The following is a 15,135-nucleotide window of genomic DNA, read 5'->3' on the forward strand; positions in this document are numbered from 1 at the left end:
GCTCGAGAGACGCTTACACACGCTAGATGTGTTTCGGGCGCTCAAATTCTATTTACATAGAACGGAAAGCATCAGGAAGACAGACGCTCTTTTCGTGCTTTATGGTCCCCACAGTCAAGGGAAGACAGCTTCCAAGATGTCCATTGCTAGATGGATTAAGGACTTAATTCTGTACATTTACAAGCTCAAGGGTTTACCCACGCCCTTAAAGGTTGGAGCCCATTCAACGAGGGGCATGAGTGCTTCATGGGCACTTTATAATCAAGCTTCCATGGATCAGATTTGTAAGGCGGCTACCTGGTCGTCTTTGCACACATTTACAAAGTTCTATAAGTTCAACGTTTATGCTTCTGCGGATGTCAGTTTTGGCAGAAAAGTTCTACAAACAGTTGTTAACAAGTAAGGGTCTTTTGCGCATGTTAGTGCCTTCCGCCTTACCTTTGTTTCTGTCTCCTCTTTCTTGTTCTCTTTCCCACCCTTTCAATGGCTTTGGGACTCACCCACTGGTGCCCTGTGCTGCCTAGGGACGACCGAGAAAAGAGTATTTGTTATCATACTTACCGATAAATCTCTTTCTCGGAGTCCCGTATAGGCAGCACAGGGAGTTCTCCTCCCTAATTCTTCACTGTTCTATCCTACTTATAAGCTGTGCTAGTCGAAACTGAAGTAGGCGGGGTTAATACAAGGAAGAGGAGGATCCCTCAGAGGGATCGAAAGTTTTGTTCCATCCTGCCTCCTAAAGGGAATGGTGTATTAACCCACTGGTGCCCTGTGCTGCCTATACGGGACTCCGAGAAAGAGATTTATCGGTAAGTATGATAACAAATACTCTTATCAATCATTCTACCAAAGTTTCAAGAATATCTAGGGCAGCATCTATTCCAAATATGGTCAAGATGGTTGCATAGCTGGGCTTTCTAGTATATCTTGGAGAACAAATAATAGATTTTCTCATTTTCTAACCCTAAATTAGCCTTTAGGATGAGCCACTGCAATAGGCTCTCAGTTTGGGAACCAGAGAACCAAAGAATACTGTTTAAATGTAGGATTTGTTCAGGCACACATTAAGGGGCTGATTCACTATGGGTCGAATATCGAGGGTTAATTAACCCTCGATATTCGACTAGGAATTGAAATCCTTCGACTTCGAATATCGAAGTCGAAGGATTTAGCGCAGAAAATTCGATCGTACGATCGAAGGATTATTCCTTCGATCGAACGATTAAATCCTTCGAATCGAACGATTCAAAGGATTTTAATCCAACGATCGAAGGAATATCCTTTGATCAAAAAAACTTAGGCAAGCCTATGGGGACCTTCCCCATAGGTTAACATTGACTTCGGTTGCTTTTATCTGCCGAACTAGGGGGTCGAAGTTTTTTTTAAAGAGACAGTACTTCGACTATGGAATGGTCGAATAGTCGAACGATTTTTAGTTCGAATCCTTCGATTCGAAGTCGTAGTCGAAGGTCGAAGTAGCCCATTCGATGGTCGAAGTAGCCCAAAAAAACCTTCGAAATTCGAAGTTTTTTTACTTCGAATCCTTCACTCGAATTTAGTGAATCGGCCCCTACAACATGCATATATAGGAAAACTTCCTGTAACTGGGTGAACACAAATATACACAAATTAGTACAAGCGCATGTTAAACATTAAAGTTTTGGCAAAAAAAAAATTCTAGATAAGAAGTAAAGTTTGGTCATGTTTCATTAACAGAGCCCAATAAGAACAATGCAGCAGCTTATTTACTAATTGAATTTTGTATGAAATAAACTCTGGAGAGATGATTTTTTTTTTCAGTATCCCCAAAAGGCTTTTACTATAAAAAGCCTTCCTTCCAAATTCATCCGTAGTGAGCATGGAAATTGGTACAGAATAGACACATGGTGGTTTAGAATAGGATAACACCCCAGAATTAAACGCTTCATTGAGACGATATGGAACTCATAGTTCCGCAGGGACTATTAAGGGTGAAACCACACATTTCAAGCTCTACATTTTATCCTGAAATACCCACGGGAACCAATCTTTTTAATGCACTCTGCTCAGATCAGTGACATACTGTCTCAGATATAGTTACAATGCCATTTAAAACTTTAAAGGGAAACCAAATCTCCTTTGGATAAGATTCATACATACAGTGACTATTTGCTTTTGTTTGTTTGTTTTTGTTTAATACATTATCAGCATCACATTTTTAGGTATTCAGTAGGGTATGCATATTAGAAAAAAATTAAAATCTTTGCTACTGCAAAAAAAGTCTAAGCCACATTTTGTGGCCGGAAGACTGTCACCATTTCCTACCCAACCATGTATGCTAGTGTATTTCACTTTGATGCCTGCCAGTAAGATAAAAGCTATGTATAGTATAAGAGTGATAGCCTTTTTCCAGTGTTGCAGCAGCAGCTCTGTGCTTTGTGGGACGGAGGTAGGTGTGCACAGTCACTGTTGTGCATCCATATGATGTTTTCTCACCACACATCTTGTATACACACCTCTCCGACTTACCGCAGCTCGGTGTAAATAAAACCCATGTCAGCTTGAGGTGATTGGCCACGCAAGTAAGGACCCTGAAAAAGCAATTTCTATGGAATGTGAGTTTTTACTTTTGTCTTATTAATTTTTCTGTTTTTTTTTTTTTTTTTTAGCTATAAGATATATTTTTTCCATCTCTTGGTATAGATATATATTCAGCAACCCCAACTAAAGGTGGCCATAGACGCAAAAATCCTATCGTACGAATCGAGGATTCGTACTATTTTCGGACCATGTGTGGAGAGTCCCGACATTTTTCTTCCGGCGGAGATCGGTCGTTTGGACAGGTTTGATTTTGTCCCGACCGATCCCGCCGGAGCCCATTGTGCTCTCATCGTAATCTGATCGTTCGGCTATAGGGCTGAATGTTTAGATTACACCGATATAGCCATGCCCGTTAGTGGCATATCGGGGAAAGATCGGCTCGTTTGGCGATGTCGACAAACGAGCGGATCTTTTCGTCTATGGCCACCTTAATAGTTAAGATGTCAGTTAAAATTGATTGGGACTCTATAGCAGATATATTTTATAATATATATAAAGTCCAAACTCTGGTGCACACATAACAAACGCATCTGCCTAGGTGCTGGTTATGGTAAATCATAGATAGAACAAAAAAACCGCACTCACAGGACTTTTAAAGGTGCAAAATCGAAAAATTATATTTATTTCAACGTTTCGGCTATTCACTTAAGCTGTCATGATGACGGCTTAAGTGAATAGGCAAAACGTTATATTATATATATATATATATATATATATATATATATATATATATATATATATATATATATATATATATATATATATTATATGAAATATACTGCATACAACTCAATATATTTATAATATTATGTAATGTGTTTCTCGGATCTGAGCAAATCTGAGCAATAGTTAGTAACCCTGACTATGTTGTGCTGATTTTGCATGATTCTTCTGACTCACTCTCTGTAAGTGGAGCAAAGGAAAAAAAAAGACACTTTAGGTCTCTTACACTTATTTTGACCGTAAAATTACAAAAGTTAAAGTTATAAAACTGCTTATGTTGTTGTTAAGCTTTCCTATTGCAACCTACAACTACAGTAAGTAATCCCATGAAAGGTGTGGGTGCATTTTCACAGTATTGTGGTGAAGCCTGTTTCAGTCTAATTACTATTCACTTGAGCCATTGATGAATATGATGATGGCAGCTTCCAGCCTGCAGAGCTTCTAAGTCACTTGCTCATATGGCTTCAACTACAGAGGAATGCTGTCAAACACTTATATGTCAACAGTACATTATAATGTGAGCCCAAAGACACACCATGAAACACTCCACCCCCTGCAAGTACAACATGTAATTAACACAGATTTAAAAAGACACATCATAAAAAAATAATGTTTGTATTTTGTGCATATAAACATCCTGTTGTGTTTAGTGAGAATGTGTTTGAAAAATAGTTTACAGCAGTTACTTTATGGCAGAGGTAACATCTATAATAAGGCTAAAGGCTATAGGTGGTTTCCATTTGTGTCAAGGATTAGAGGTACCAGGGTATTATAGGTGTTATGTTTTGGGTAGCCGAGGATGAAAATTCGCTAACATGATTCATTAGAGTGCTTAACCGATAAGTAAACCTTTAAAATACGTGAATGTAAAATTGACTATTATGTTAGTCTAAGAAATTTTTAGAAATTATTTATTTTGTTTTTATTCCAACATATTAAAGAATACATGTACTTTTGATATGAATGAATTTTGTTACAACAGCGCCACTTGCTGGTCATTTTCCCACCAGCCTGACCGGCAAGTAGTCAAGGAAGTTGTCCGGAGAAAGAGGCTGCTCTTTGAGAAAGGTTTCTAATTTTTTCGCTAAGCAGAACATCAGAGCAGCCTCTTTCTCCTGACAACTTCCTTAACAACTTCCTTGACTACTTGGCTGTCAGGCTGGTGGGAAAATGACCAGCAGGTGGCGCTGTTGTAACAATATGTATTCATATTAACGTATTTCCCTTAATATTTTGGAATAAAAACAAAATAAATAATAAATGTAAATTACTAACGTGCTTAGAATAGCACTCTCATCAATTTTACATTCACTTATTTTTAAGGTTTACTTATCCTTTAAGTAAAGAATGCTATCAAGGAAAACTGAATAATTCCATTCTATGGATCATTGACTGATAGCACAACAGAATGCAAAGGCCAAAAAACAGGCACAAGCTGTCATGTTTTTCACACTTTGCACCCTCCATTTAGTTGTATAAAATTTTTCTTTAAAACTGTGTTTTTGCAATGAAAGATTGTATCTGTTTTGGTGATTGTGTCATATTTACTTCTTAAATATTTACTTCTTAAAACATTCTGTGCATACAAAGAATCCATTTGGTTTTACCTTGCTTAGAGGGTTTAATCCAATGGGGAAGGGCAACTTGAAAGCATCAAATAACCCAAGAGGCTCTTTTTCATTAAATAACTGATAAATTGGTTCTGTCCGAATTGGTTCTGTCCGAACTGGTATATGTACCATCTGCACCATATGTGCCATGACTATTTATTTGGTACAGTGATAGCTAGCTTGGCCTGTTTTTCTCCACCTTTAGTTTTATTACATAAGCTGTATTTTCCAAATAAATAAAAACTAAGGCTGTCCCTTATAATTTAGACAAATTATCCAAATTTTTAAAAACATTATTGTCACTGTATACTGCCATCACTATTAGACAATTGTCAACTATCTGTGGACAGTTACTGCTTTGTGGGTCCAGAAAGAGGAAACTACACCCAGTCCCTTTCTTAATCCTAAACCACTTACCCTAACGCCTAATCATGCTGTGTATAGTAGACATGTACTGTATTGATGTGATGTAAGACAGGAGCATATTTCATCAGATTAAAATCTATTTTGTGGCAGATACGATTTTCAAAGGAATCCAGCAGCCATTTAAGGAACTATTCATGCCTAGAATCATATTAGAGGTAAAGTGTGAGTGGCAACTCTCAACAGAAAATAACAGAAGTTTATCATTGTCCCCTGATCTGTGGTTAAAGAGAGAACTTCCTTTGTAAACCCCCCCCAAACACAAAAAAATACACAGTCTCAGTTTCACACGCCAACTACTGCCTCGTTTGCCAGCTTACACATCTGTACCCAGCCCTCACAGAAGCAGCAAGGACAAAAGAACTCAGACTTGGCTTTGGACCAAGAGAATCTGATCCCTTGCACTCTAATTACGAAGCAGAGTCTGTGGCTTGCAGCTGAGTGAAGGATTGGAGTAAAGTTGTACAGTGAAGGTGGAGCTTGAAGAGAACTTCCTTGTTTCTGTTGAGCAGGGGGGAACCTCGCAAGCACTGTGCTGGGTGAGATGGCTGGGGGGCTGACAAAAGTAATGTGATGACTCCGCTTTCGGCAGTGTATCAAACACTGGGTATGTACTGGCCTATGTGTATAATGTGCTTGTTTAAGTGCCATGAGCTGTAGAAGGGTTACCGGCACATTGTCCACCACTGATGCTCAATTTGTGCTTTGCCAAATGTTGGTAAAAGGCAATGAGTTGTAGTGTGATTGCATGTAGGGAGCTCTTATCCTTGTATTTACTGCAGTGTATATTGTGGAAAAAATGCAGCAAGAAAACGTGGAAATTGATAGATGAATGGACAAATCCAGTGCCCTGTAGCAACCCATTGGCTTTTTATCAGGAACAGTTTCATTTGTCCTGTATGTTTTTTGAGTGTGAAAGGAAACCAGGAAACCCATGGAGACGCATATCAATTTCTTGCAGATTGTGTCCTAGGACCTCAGCACTGCAAGACAGCAATGCTACCCCACCATGCTGATGACTCTATCACCATGCTGCTATCAGCAGTAACACGTATGGAATTAAGCTGAATTTAAAATTAATAAACCAAAGAACTAAAGAACTTAGTGATAGACAAACTGGGCCTGACATTCTTATCTGCCAGCGAGTTTTATTTTTGGTTCTGAAACCCGAGTGTATGAGCTGCTGTTGTTGTGATTGTTATCTATATCAGCTCTAGGCAGAATGTTTTACATATTCGTTTATACTTTGTTTACTTAGTGTACACAGCAGAACTACTGTGTAGCCAAGCTTGGCTAATAAGTACCCCAGAACCTCTTAGCGTTTTTGTTTACTGAATAGTGTGGTGCCCAGCTGCTTTAAACTTGAATTGAAGGAAGTGTATTGCTTTTAATTACTGGCCACCAGGAAATCACCTGGTCACTGCAGTTCTCTTGACACTGGGGACACACTTCTCATTTCACTTGAAGCCTCCATCAATGTCAGTGATTGATGTTGATGATAATGCAGCCATATATATTCAATACATGGATTGGATCGGATTTCCAAGTATTTGGAAATCCAAATAAAGGAATTCCAATGTCATGGTTGCTTTGGATTGTTAGTATCTACAAGATGTTAAAGGCTAATTTTCCTAACTGAAGTTGTCCTTTGTTGTGCCAGATGAAAGTGCCAGATTAAAGGTGAAATTTCCCTATGCCTCTCCCAAAGCAAATAATTTGCCCTGACCTAAACACTTGAAAATGTGTTGTAACAGCTGGAGCTAGTGACACGCCTTGAAATGATGCAGTGATCACACAATGATAGTAGAAACTTCATATGTTCTTTCTCCTTGAGAAAGATACAGGAAAGATAAAGGAACCTTTCTCAAGGAGAAAGGTTCCTGTGGGGAACTGAAACGTTGGATCAATAAAACGTTTATTTTTGCCTTTTTGGTGGCATTTTGGACAGTTTATTCTTTATTGCATAGGCACCCAGGTATATACAACTTTAATGTGTGCAGCCTATAGATTATACTATACAGAATATCAGGGATTCTGCACAATTCTCATGACACTTGGCCACACAGAACAGATGGATCATACTTATTTGGGGAAAGCATAAAAGGGTACGGTTTACACCGTAGTAACCAACACATATTCAAGTCACTTGCTTGGATATATGGCCAACTTAGTTGCAGATAAGATAGTGTGACTCGATTATCCTGTGTACCATCACCAATTATCTTTGTATTTGCATTGTAACTCTGCATCTATTTAAACTATTTACTAGGATAATGAAAGTATTAACATGTGTTTTTAATTATGGAATAATAAAATAATGTAATTTTAATATAAATATTTCTTTTTTTTAATGTAGATACTCAGTGATGTGACCAGAGGCTGAATATTCCCATGATCATCTGCCATTTCCCATCAGTGCATATTAAGAAAGTGCAAGAGCACATCTGGTTGCACTTAAAAGATGTCTACTCAGCAAGCCACACAGAGCCGGAAGACAGGAGAGGCCCGCTACCCTCCCCATGCGATGGCTTATGCAATGCATTTGTCTCGTGCGCACACGGTAAGACACATTTGAAACCCACACACAGCTCTCATTTGCTTTCCAGACAAACAAGTTCAAAAGGAAATTATCGTTCAAATATGTTCCTCTACAGAAGAATGTTTACTAGTAGATATAAACTGGTCATAAGTTGATGTACTCGCAGATGGTTAGGACTTGCCTGCATGCAGCAATTGTCGTAAAAGTGACTTACTGGTTTATTTTACCCAAGCAAGTCTATAATGTAGCCAAAACAACTGAACATGCCTCTTATTAATAAACTGGATTTATAGCAACAAGAGGAGTTGCAATAAAGCACTGCGTATCTTGACAGCGCTATATAAATAAATAAATGATGATGATAAGAATTTTTTCCATCGGATTATTTAAATCCATGCTGCTCAAAAAGTGCTCTGTGGTGCATTTTTGGGCTTCAGTCAACCCCTTGTGTGCAGTGACAGGTAGATGCAAACAAGATACATGGGCCCTTAGCTTAAAGGGGTGGTTCACCTTTAAGATAACTTTTAGTATGTTATAAAATGCCTGATTCTAAGCAACTATTCAATTGGCCTTCATTTTCTATTTCTTATAGTTGTAAAATGATTTGCCTTTTTCAGATTCTTTTGAGATTTCAAATGGGGGTCACTGACCCCATCTTAAAAACAAATGCTCTGTAAGGCTCCAAAATTACTGTTATTGCTACTTTTTATTACTCATCATTCTATACAGGCCCTTCCGTTCATATTCCAGCCTCTTATTCAAATTAATGAATAGTTGCTGGGGTAATTTGGACCCTAGCAACCAGATTGCTGAAATGGCAAACTGGAGAGCTGCTGAATAAAAAGCTAAATAACTCAAAAACCACAAGTAATAAAAAATAAAACCAATTACAAATTGTCGGAGAATATCACTCTATAATACACAAAAGCCATGAATATCTCGTAAATTATATCCTTATAAACGGTGAGTTCTGATGTCATCAGTTATAAACGGTGAGTTCTGATGTCATTTCTGTCACATGACTCACTGAAACTTGTGTATTATAATAAATAAAGTACCCCCAGTTGCAAAAGATGAGGATATTAGAAGTTACCTCGGAGTTCCATGACCTGTATAAAAACACTTGGCCTTCGGCCTCGTGTTTTTATATGGTCATGAAACTCCTCGGTAACTTATAATGTCCTTATATTTTACAAAAGGGGGTACTTTATTCACTATCTACATCATACTAAAAGTTAACTCAAAGGTGAACAACCCCTTTAAGAAATACCCATTACTCCACAGTGGGTTTTCCCTCAAGCGCAGCATTACCTTGTGATGTGATGCTTGGGCACCGTGGTAATGTCACATAAATAGAGAATGGTCACCAAAAATTTTACTTAAAATTTTTCTATAATTAATGTACCATTTTCACCACTTATCTGAATTTAGTTACTAAATCTGTAATAAAACTCAAGTGGACTGTTTAGAGAAGGAAGAAGCAATACAAGAGAGTAACCAGCACAAAAATAAATAGAACCGTACCTAACTGAAAAGTAGAAAATGTACTTTGAAAGGAAAGCCATTGTAAGTACAAACTATTGCTCACATGTTTATGTCATTTTTGATGGAAATCAATGTCCTTCTGGGATTTCCAGAAATGTTTCATGCTTGGGCCAGGTACAGCATTGCTCAGAGTAAATCAGATGCACTGGGGCCCATATATGGCTAGTTCCCATTTCATGCAGCTACAAATCTAAAAAACTGTAGTTTAAGATTAAATCATGCCTCACCTTGTCATATATCCATAACTAAACAGTAAGTGCAACAAATGGCTACTGGGTGGGTGGCATCATGCTTAGGGGTGCTCTCAATGATGGACCTTTTGTTTCTAATGTAGCCCCTATGGGCCACAGGCTGTAGAGATATATGTCCTTGGTGACCTCCACTAAAGCTGTTAGAAGCAACGTAGCCTGTGCACAGTTGTAGCTACATCCTAGAGGTGCTTAGGCACCTTTTGCATTTCCCGTCAATAGTGCTGATCCTTAAGGTGTCACTTTTACTAGCAGTCCAGAGTGGGAAGTCTTTTTTTCCCCCCCTTAGAAAATGTAGAGGTCATCTTAAAGAAACAGTAACACCAAAAAAATGAAAGTGTTTTTTTATAGAATAAATAGATACTGAAGTGTTTCCGTGCACTGGTAAAACTGGGGTGTTTGCTTTAGAGAGACAACTATAGTTCATATAAACAAGCTGCTGTGTAGCCATGGGGGCAGCCATTCAAGTACAGGAGACATGGCAGATAACAGATAAGCTATGTACAATCCCATTGTATACTACAAGGCTTATCTTTTTCAGCTGTGTAACCTGTGTCTTTTCTCCTTTTTCAGGAATGGCTGACCCCACAGCTACCCCCCAGCTTGGTCATATAAACCAAAGTAGTGTTTCTGAATCAAACACAGCAGTTTTTCCAGGTGCAGGGCAACAGTACATTATATTTTAATTGCTTTAAACAATTAATTACTGTTCCTTTAAGGCCCCATGTACTGTTGCCTTAAAGGGAAATGGCAACCAGAAGAAAAAAGAAGCTCCACGCTGTCAGGGATTGTCCTAAATTGCATCAAATTACAGATAATTGATACATAGCCAGCTATCAAGAATAGCTCATTACATAAGTAACATATTAGCTCATGTTACTCATAAATTAAGTTACACAATAACAGACCGACTAAAGACTTCAGTTATTTGTATTTGCTTTTACCTTTACTACTGAAACATCTGTCTGCCTCCATTACAGTGGCTAATGACATACAGCTTATTTTCCAGTGATCCGTTGCCTTTCACACCTTATATGTGTGGGCACTGGTTAAGGATGCCAGACGTTGTAGTTAGTTCTTAGTTAGTTAGGGCCCCAGAAGCTCTCCATTTCCCATGAAGTATTATTCTTCAACATTTTGCATATTCGCTGTTTAGATAAATATTTTTCTTGTGACCTGGTAGAACATTTGGCCACCTGGTCAGGTTGCATTGTTTGATTTATGCGGCCTTTAATCTTTCTGTGGCTATGTTTATAGAGTACCATTCATTAACTAGTAGGGACATAGATATATAAGGCTGATTTATTGTATATCAAACTTGGAAATCAACATCTCCTCCTCCTGTCTGGAGGAATTTTACTAACAGAGGGTGCTGAGAGTTGCAGTTCTGCAGTCTTTGAAGTATGTTTTTGTCAGGGTGCTTTGAGAAGTTGCGGTTATAAGTTATTAAGTATCCAACATGCTTGCACTTTTATTCTTTCCATGAAAGCACATGTGGGAGGAAAAGCTTGGCTGTTTATACACACTCACTGAGCTGCTCTCAAGTTAGAAACTGCAGGAGGGGAAGTGATGCTTTTCTCATTTGCACTTTGTGTATATTTTGGGTTTCCTGTTCTTGGCAACCCGCAACAGACAGTTTAATAAAGACCACATCTATGATCTAAATGATAATCCTGCTGAAACATTTTAAAGGGCAAAATGTGCCTGTGTTTAACAAAGGTAGAAATCTTCTATGCCAATCCTTTTTTTATTTGAACCCTGCCTCTACAGTGTGAATTTTCTTTTTTTATAAACTCCCACCCAGTCTACTCTGATGACTCATTGAGCTTTAGGGAGGTGTTAATCTCACATTTTGACCTTAAAACTTGTCAAGAATCACCCATATGTCTTCAGACTTAGAACCTAGCATTTTTGCTATCAGTGTTAGCACATATAACACTTGTTTAAATGAATGTATTAAGACAGTGGCACGTGGGGCATTTTTAGCCATTTTGGTCTAGTTATGGGGTATGTGAAATGCTTTGTTCTGGAGAAATATGTGCCCATAGGCCCATGTAATGGATTTGATTCCCTCCTTGATCAAATCTGCAGGGGTAGTATAATTGTATACAGGTATAGGACCTGTTATCCGGAATGCTCAGGACCTGGGGTTTTGCGGATAACAGATCTTTCCGTAATTTCGATGTTCATATCTTAAGTCTATTAGAAATTCATGTAAACATTAAATAAACCCAATAGGCCGGTTTTGCTTCCAGTAAGGATTAATTATATCTCAGTTTGGATCAAGTACAAGCTACTGTTTTATTATTACAGTGAAAAGGGAAATCATTTTTAAAAATTATGGTTATTTGGATAAAATGGAGTCTATGGGAGTCTATCTTTCCGTAATTCGGAGCTTTCTGGATAACGGGTTTCCGAATAACTGATTCCATAACTGTACTATATTTAACTGTGTTTCAAGTTTTTCGGTGTTTTTTATTGTTTTGGTGTTACTGGCCCATTTTCCCTTTCATGACTATGAGTCCGAAATCATAATACTGTTTTATTCTAACGCATCTGTTTCAGGATTAGACCATAGTCAGATGGAGTTTTCTGTTCTTAATAATAGTGAGCAATGGACGTCACACTTTTCTTTCTAGTTTCACTCACTTTCATCTTTGTTAACCTTACATTCCTGCATTTAAAACTATAGGTGCTGAAACCTATAGATAGATAGATAATTTATATAGTGAATAAAGTACCCCCTCTTGTAAAATATAAGGATATTATAAGTTACCTAGGGGTTTCATGACCATCCGAGTGTTTTTATACAGGTCATGGAACTCTGAGGTAACTTCTAATATCCTCATATTTTACAACTGGGGGTACTTTATTAATTATAATACACAAGTTTTAGGGAGTCATGTGACAGAAATTACATCACAACTCACCGTTTATAACTGATGACATCACTACTCACCGTTTATAAGGATATAATTTACAAGATATTCATGGCTTTTGTGTATTATATAATAATAAAATAATCTTATCAGATTGGAATATGTGCAACAATAAATATGGAGGGGATGCACAATAGTTAATGCACATGCACCAATCAGACCAGAGAGTGGGTGAGTGAGGGGAGGACTGCCTAGGTCAGCACTGAATGGATAATTGAAATGAACAAAAATATTTCAGGAAGGAAGTGTGGCAGATGAAGTATAATCATGTCAGCAAGAATGGCTGCTCTTATAAAGGAAGAAAGGTTATAATGAAGTGCAGTTGAGGAAAGTTTGATAAGTGTTACAATTACAAGAAGCAGGCAGGAGCCATTTTGTGGAAGGTGTCTTCAGGGCAAGTTTTGCATCATCCCAAAATCTTGTGTATGAGCAAGAAAGACGACCTAATGTACATGCCCAAGCACAAGCTATTTGAGGCATCCGTGAACCACTTGAGAACCAGACCCCAAGAATCCGCTAAACATATAAGCACACCCTCTCCCTAGCAGCCACTTCTGCTCTGTACATGGACAAGCAGGATCATCTTAACTAAATATGGGGCCTGAGGTGAAAGTGATATTTTGGGTTCCAAAAAAGCACCGCAGTGCTGAAAATTTTAGGCCACTCCTCCATTGACATTATATTTATACCTAATTATATAATCACACAGAAAATTTACTGTAAAGATACCATTAACCCTAGACATGACAGTAAGGCAACTGCAGAATCTGAATAATGAACATATTAATCCCAGACGTCAATAAAACCATTGCAGAAATGAATGAATTATGAGCACATTAACCACCTACCTGGGCCCTGGTCACTGCCTCAAAGTTGAGGCATAGGGTTGTAAAAGGATAGTGATATGTGGTGTGTATGTGGGGTGAGGCAGGGAATTAGGATGGGGGACCTTGAAGTTGTAGCTCCAGTGGGCCCCAGACTCCCAGTCTGACCCAGCCTGTTGGAAAATTGCTACCTGTGGACAACAAATCTCCTAATAATACATTAACATCCAGGATCCAAATCACTAAATGCGCCATTTCACAGTTAATGCAGGGGCCCACAACCTTTTTCAAATGTGAGCCGCATTCAGATGTAAGAAGATTTAAGGAGCAACAAAAACATGAAAGTTGTTCCTGGTAGTGCCAAATAAGTGCTGTGATTGGCCATTTGGTAGCCCATATGGACCAGCAGCCTACAGAAAGCTGTCTTGGCAATACACCTGGTTTTTATTCAACCAGAACTTGCCTCCAAAGAAGGAATTCAAAAATAATTACTTGCCTTGAGGCAACTGAGAGAAACATCCAAGGGGTTGGTGAGCAGCATGTTACTCATAAGCCACTGGTGGGGGATCACTGGGTTATAGATGAAGTAAAATTTATATTGAATAATTACCCATAAGGATATCATAAATCTGGCTGGCTGGCATGAGCTATCTGCACTGGGAAAAATGTCATTTTAAGTAACATAAAATATAAACCGATTGAATAAAGGAGGCAGAATAAATTAAAACAATATAGCTGTATCTGAAATTTGTGACACATAGTATGTGCCAGGTTAATCTCTCTAGTCTCTTACAAGGCAGAGTTTGGGGTAATATGCCTCCAGTCTATCTGAAAGATTGAAACTGTATGGCTGCCGCAGCAGATTATTCCTGTTTTATTGGAATGAACATTAAATCTGAAGCTCTTGACTTCCAAACAGCATTACCAGTGCATTAAATGTACATTTGATTACTGCAATTGTTTTAAACAGCTTTTCCCCTGTAATTGTGTTTGTATTCTGTGCCGTGCCCTGTGGTTCTGTAGAAATCGCCTCCAATCTGTTATGTGCAATTAGGCTGATAAAATCAGATTTGTGAAAGAAAAAACTTTATCCAGGGACAAAAACCAAAGTGTGAAAAATTCTGCATTTCAAATGCCAGAAGTAAATATATCTAAATCAAATTGTTGTATTTTGTCAGTATTGGATGTTTAGTGGCTGTGGCCAGAGGTTGTTTTATTCATCCAGTTTACTCTGCATCAGATCTTACACCCCAGACATAATTGCAAAATATTATGGGACATATTTATTATGTCCCGTAAAACAGTGAGATAATACACCACACATCTTAGAGTGGCTTCCACTAGAAGCAATGCAAAATAACGGCAGCAAATACAGTATTGCGTACGTATGTTGTAAAATTACACACACCTTGATAAATTTGCCATTTATTTTACACATCTTTTTATACTGTTTTTTCAGTATTTTTTTTTACACATAATAAATATGCTGTATGTGTTTTTAAAATCTGGCATTTTAGCATCGGAAAAAATGATCCTTGATGCTAATGTTATTAATAGAGAAGACCGAAAATATGGGAAGGTTGGGTTTTTTTTTTTTTTTTGGCACCAACATAGTTATGAATCACATTAAACAGAATGTTTATCAGTTTATTTGGTGAGATAGCCAAACAATCAGATCTTTCCCCAATACGGCCACCTTGAGGT

The 15,135-nt window shown here is 38.0% G+C and overlaps 1 protein-coding gene across 14 annotated transcripts in view; it reads left to right on the forward strand.

The window, feature by feature from the left end:
- The window catches only part of ncor2.S (nuclear receptor corepressor 2 S homeolog), a 230,682-nt gene that overhangs the window by 58,027 nt on the left and 157,520 nt on the right, over positions 1–15,135 (forward strand). For 11 of the 14 annotated variants that reach the window (XM_018235544.2, XM_018235570.2, XM_018235605.2 and 8 more), the window contains exon 2: positions 7,693–7,896. In XM_018235544.2, coding sequence (XP_018091033.1) covers positions 7,798–7,896 — 99 coding nt within the window. In that variant the 5' untranslated portion in view covers positions 7,693–7,797. 14 annotated transcript variants of the gene reach the window in all.

Source organism: Xenopus laevis, chromosome 1S (assembly GCF_017654675.1).
Source record: "Xenopus laevis strain J_2021 chromosome 1S, Xenopus_laevis_v10.1, whole genome shotgun sequence".
Classification (NCBI taxonomy): Eukaryota; Metazoa; Chordata; class Amphibia; order Anura; family Pipidae; genus Xenopus; species Xenopus laevis.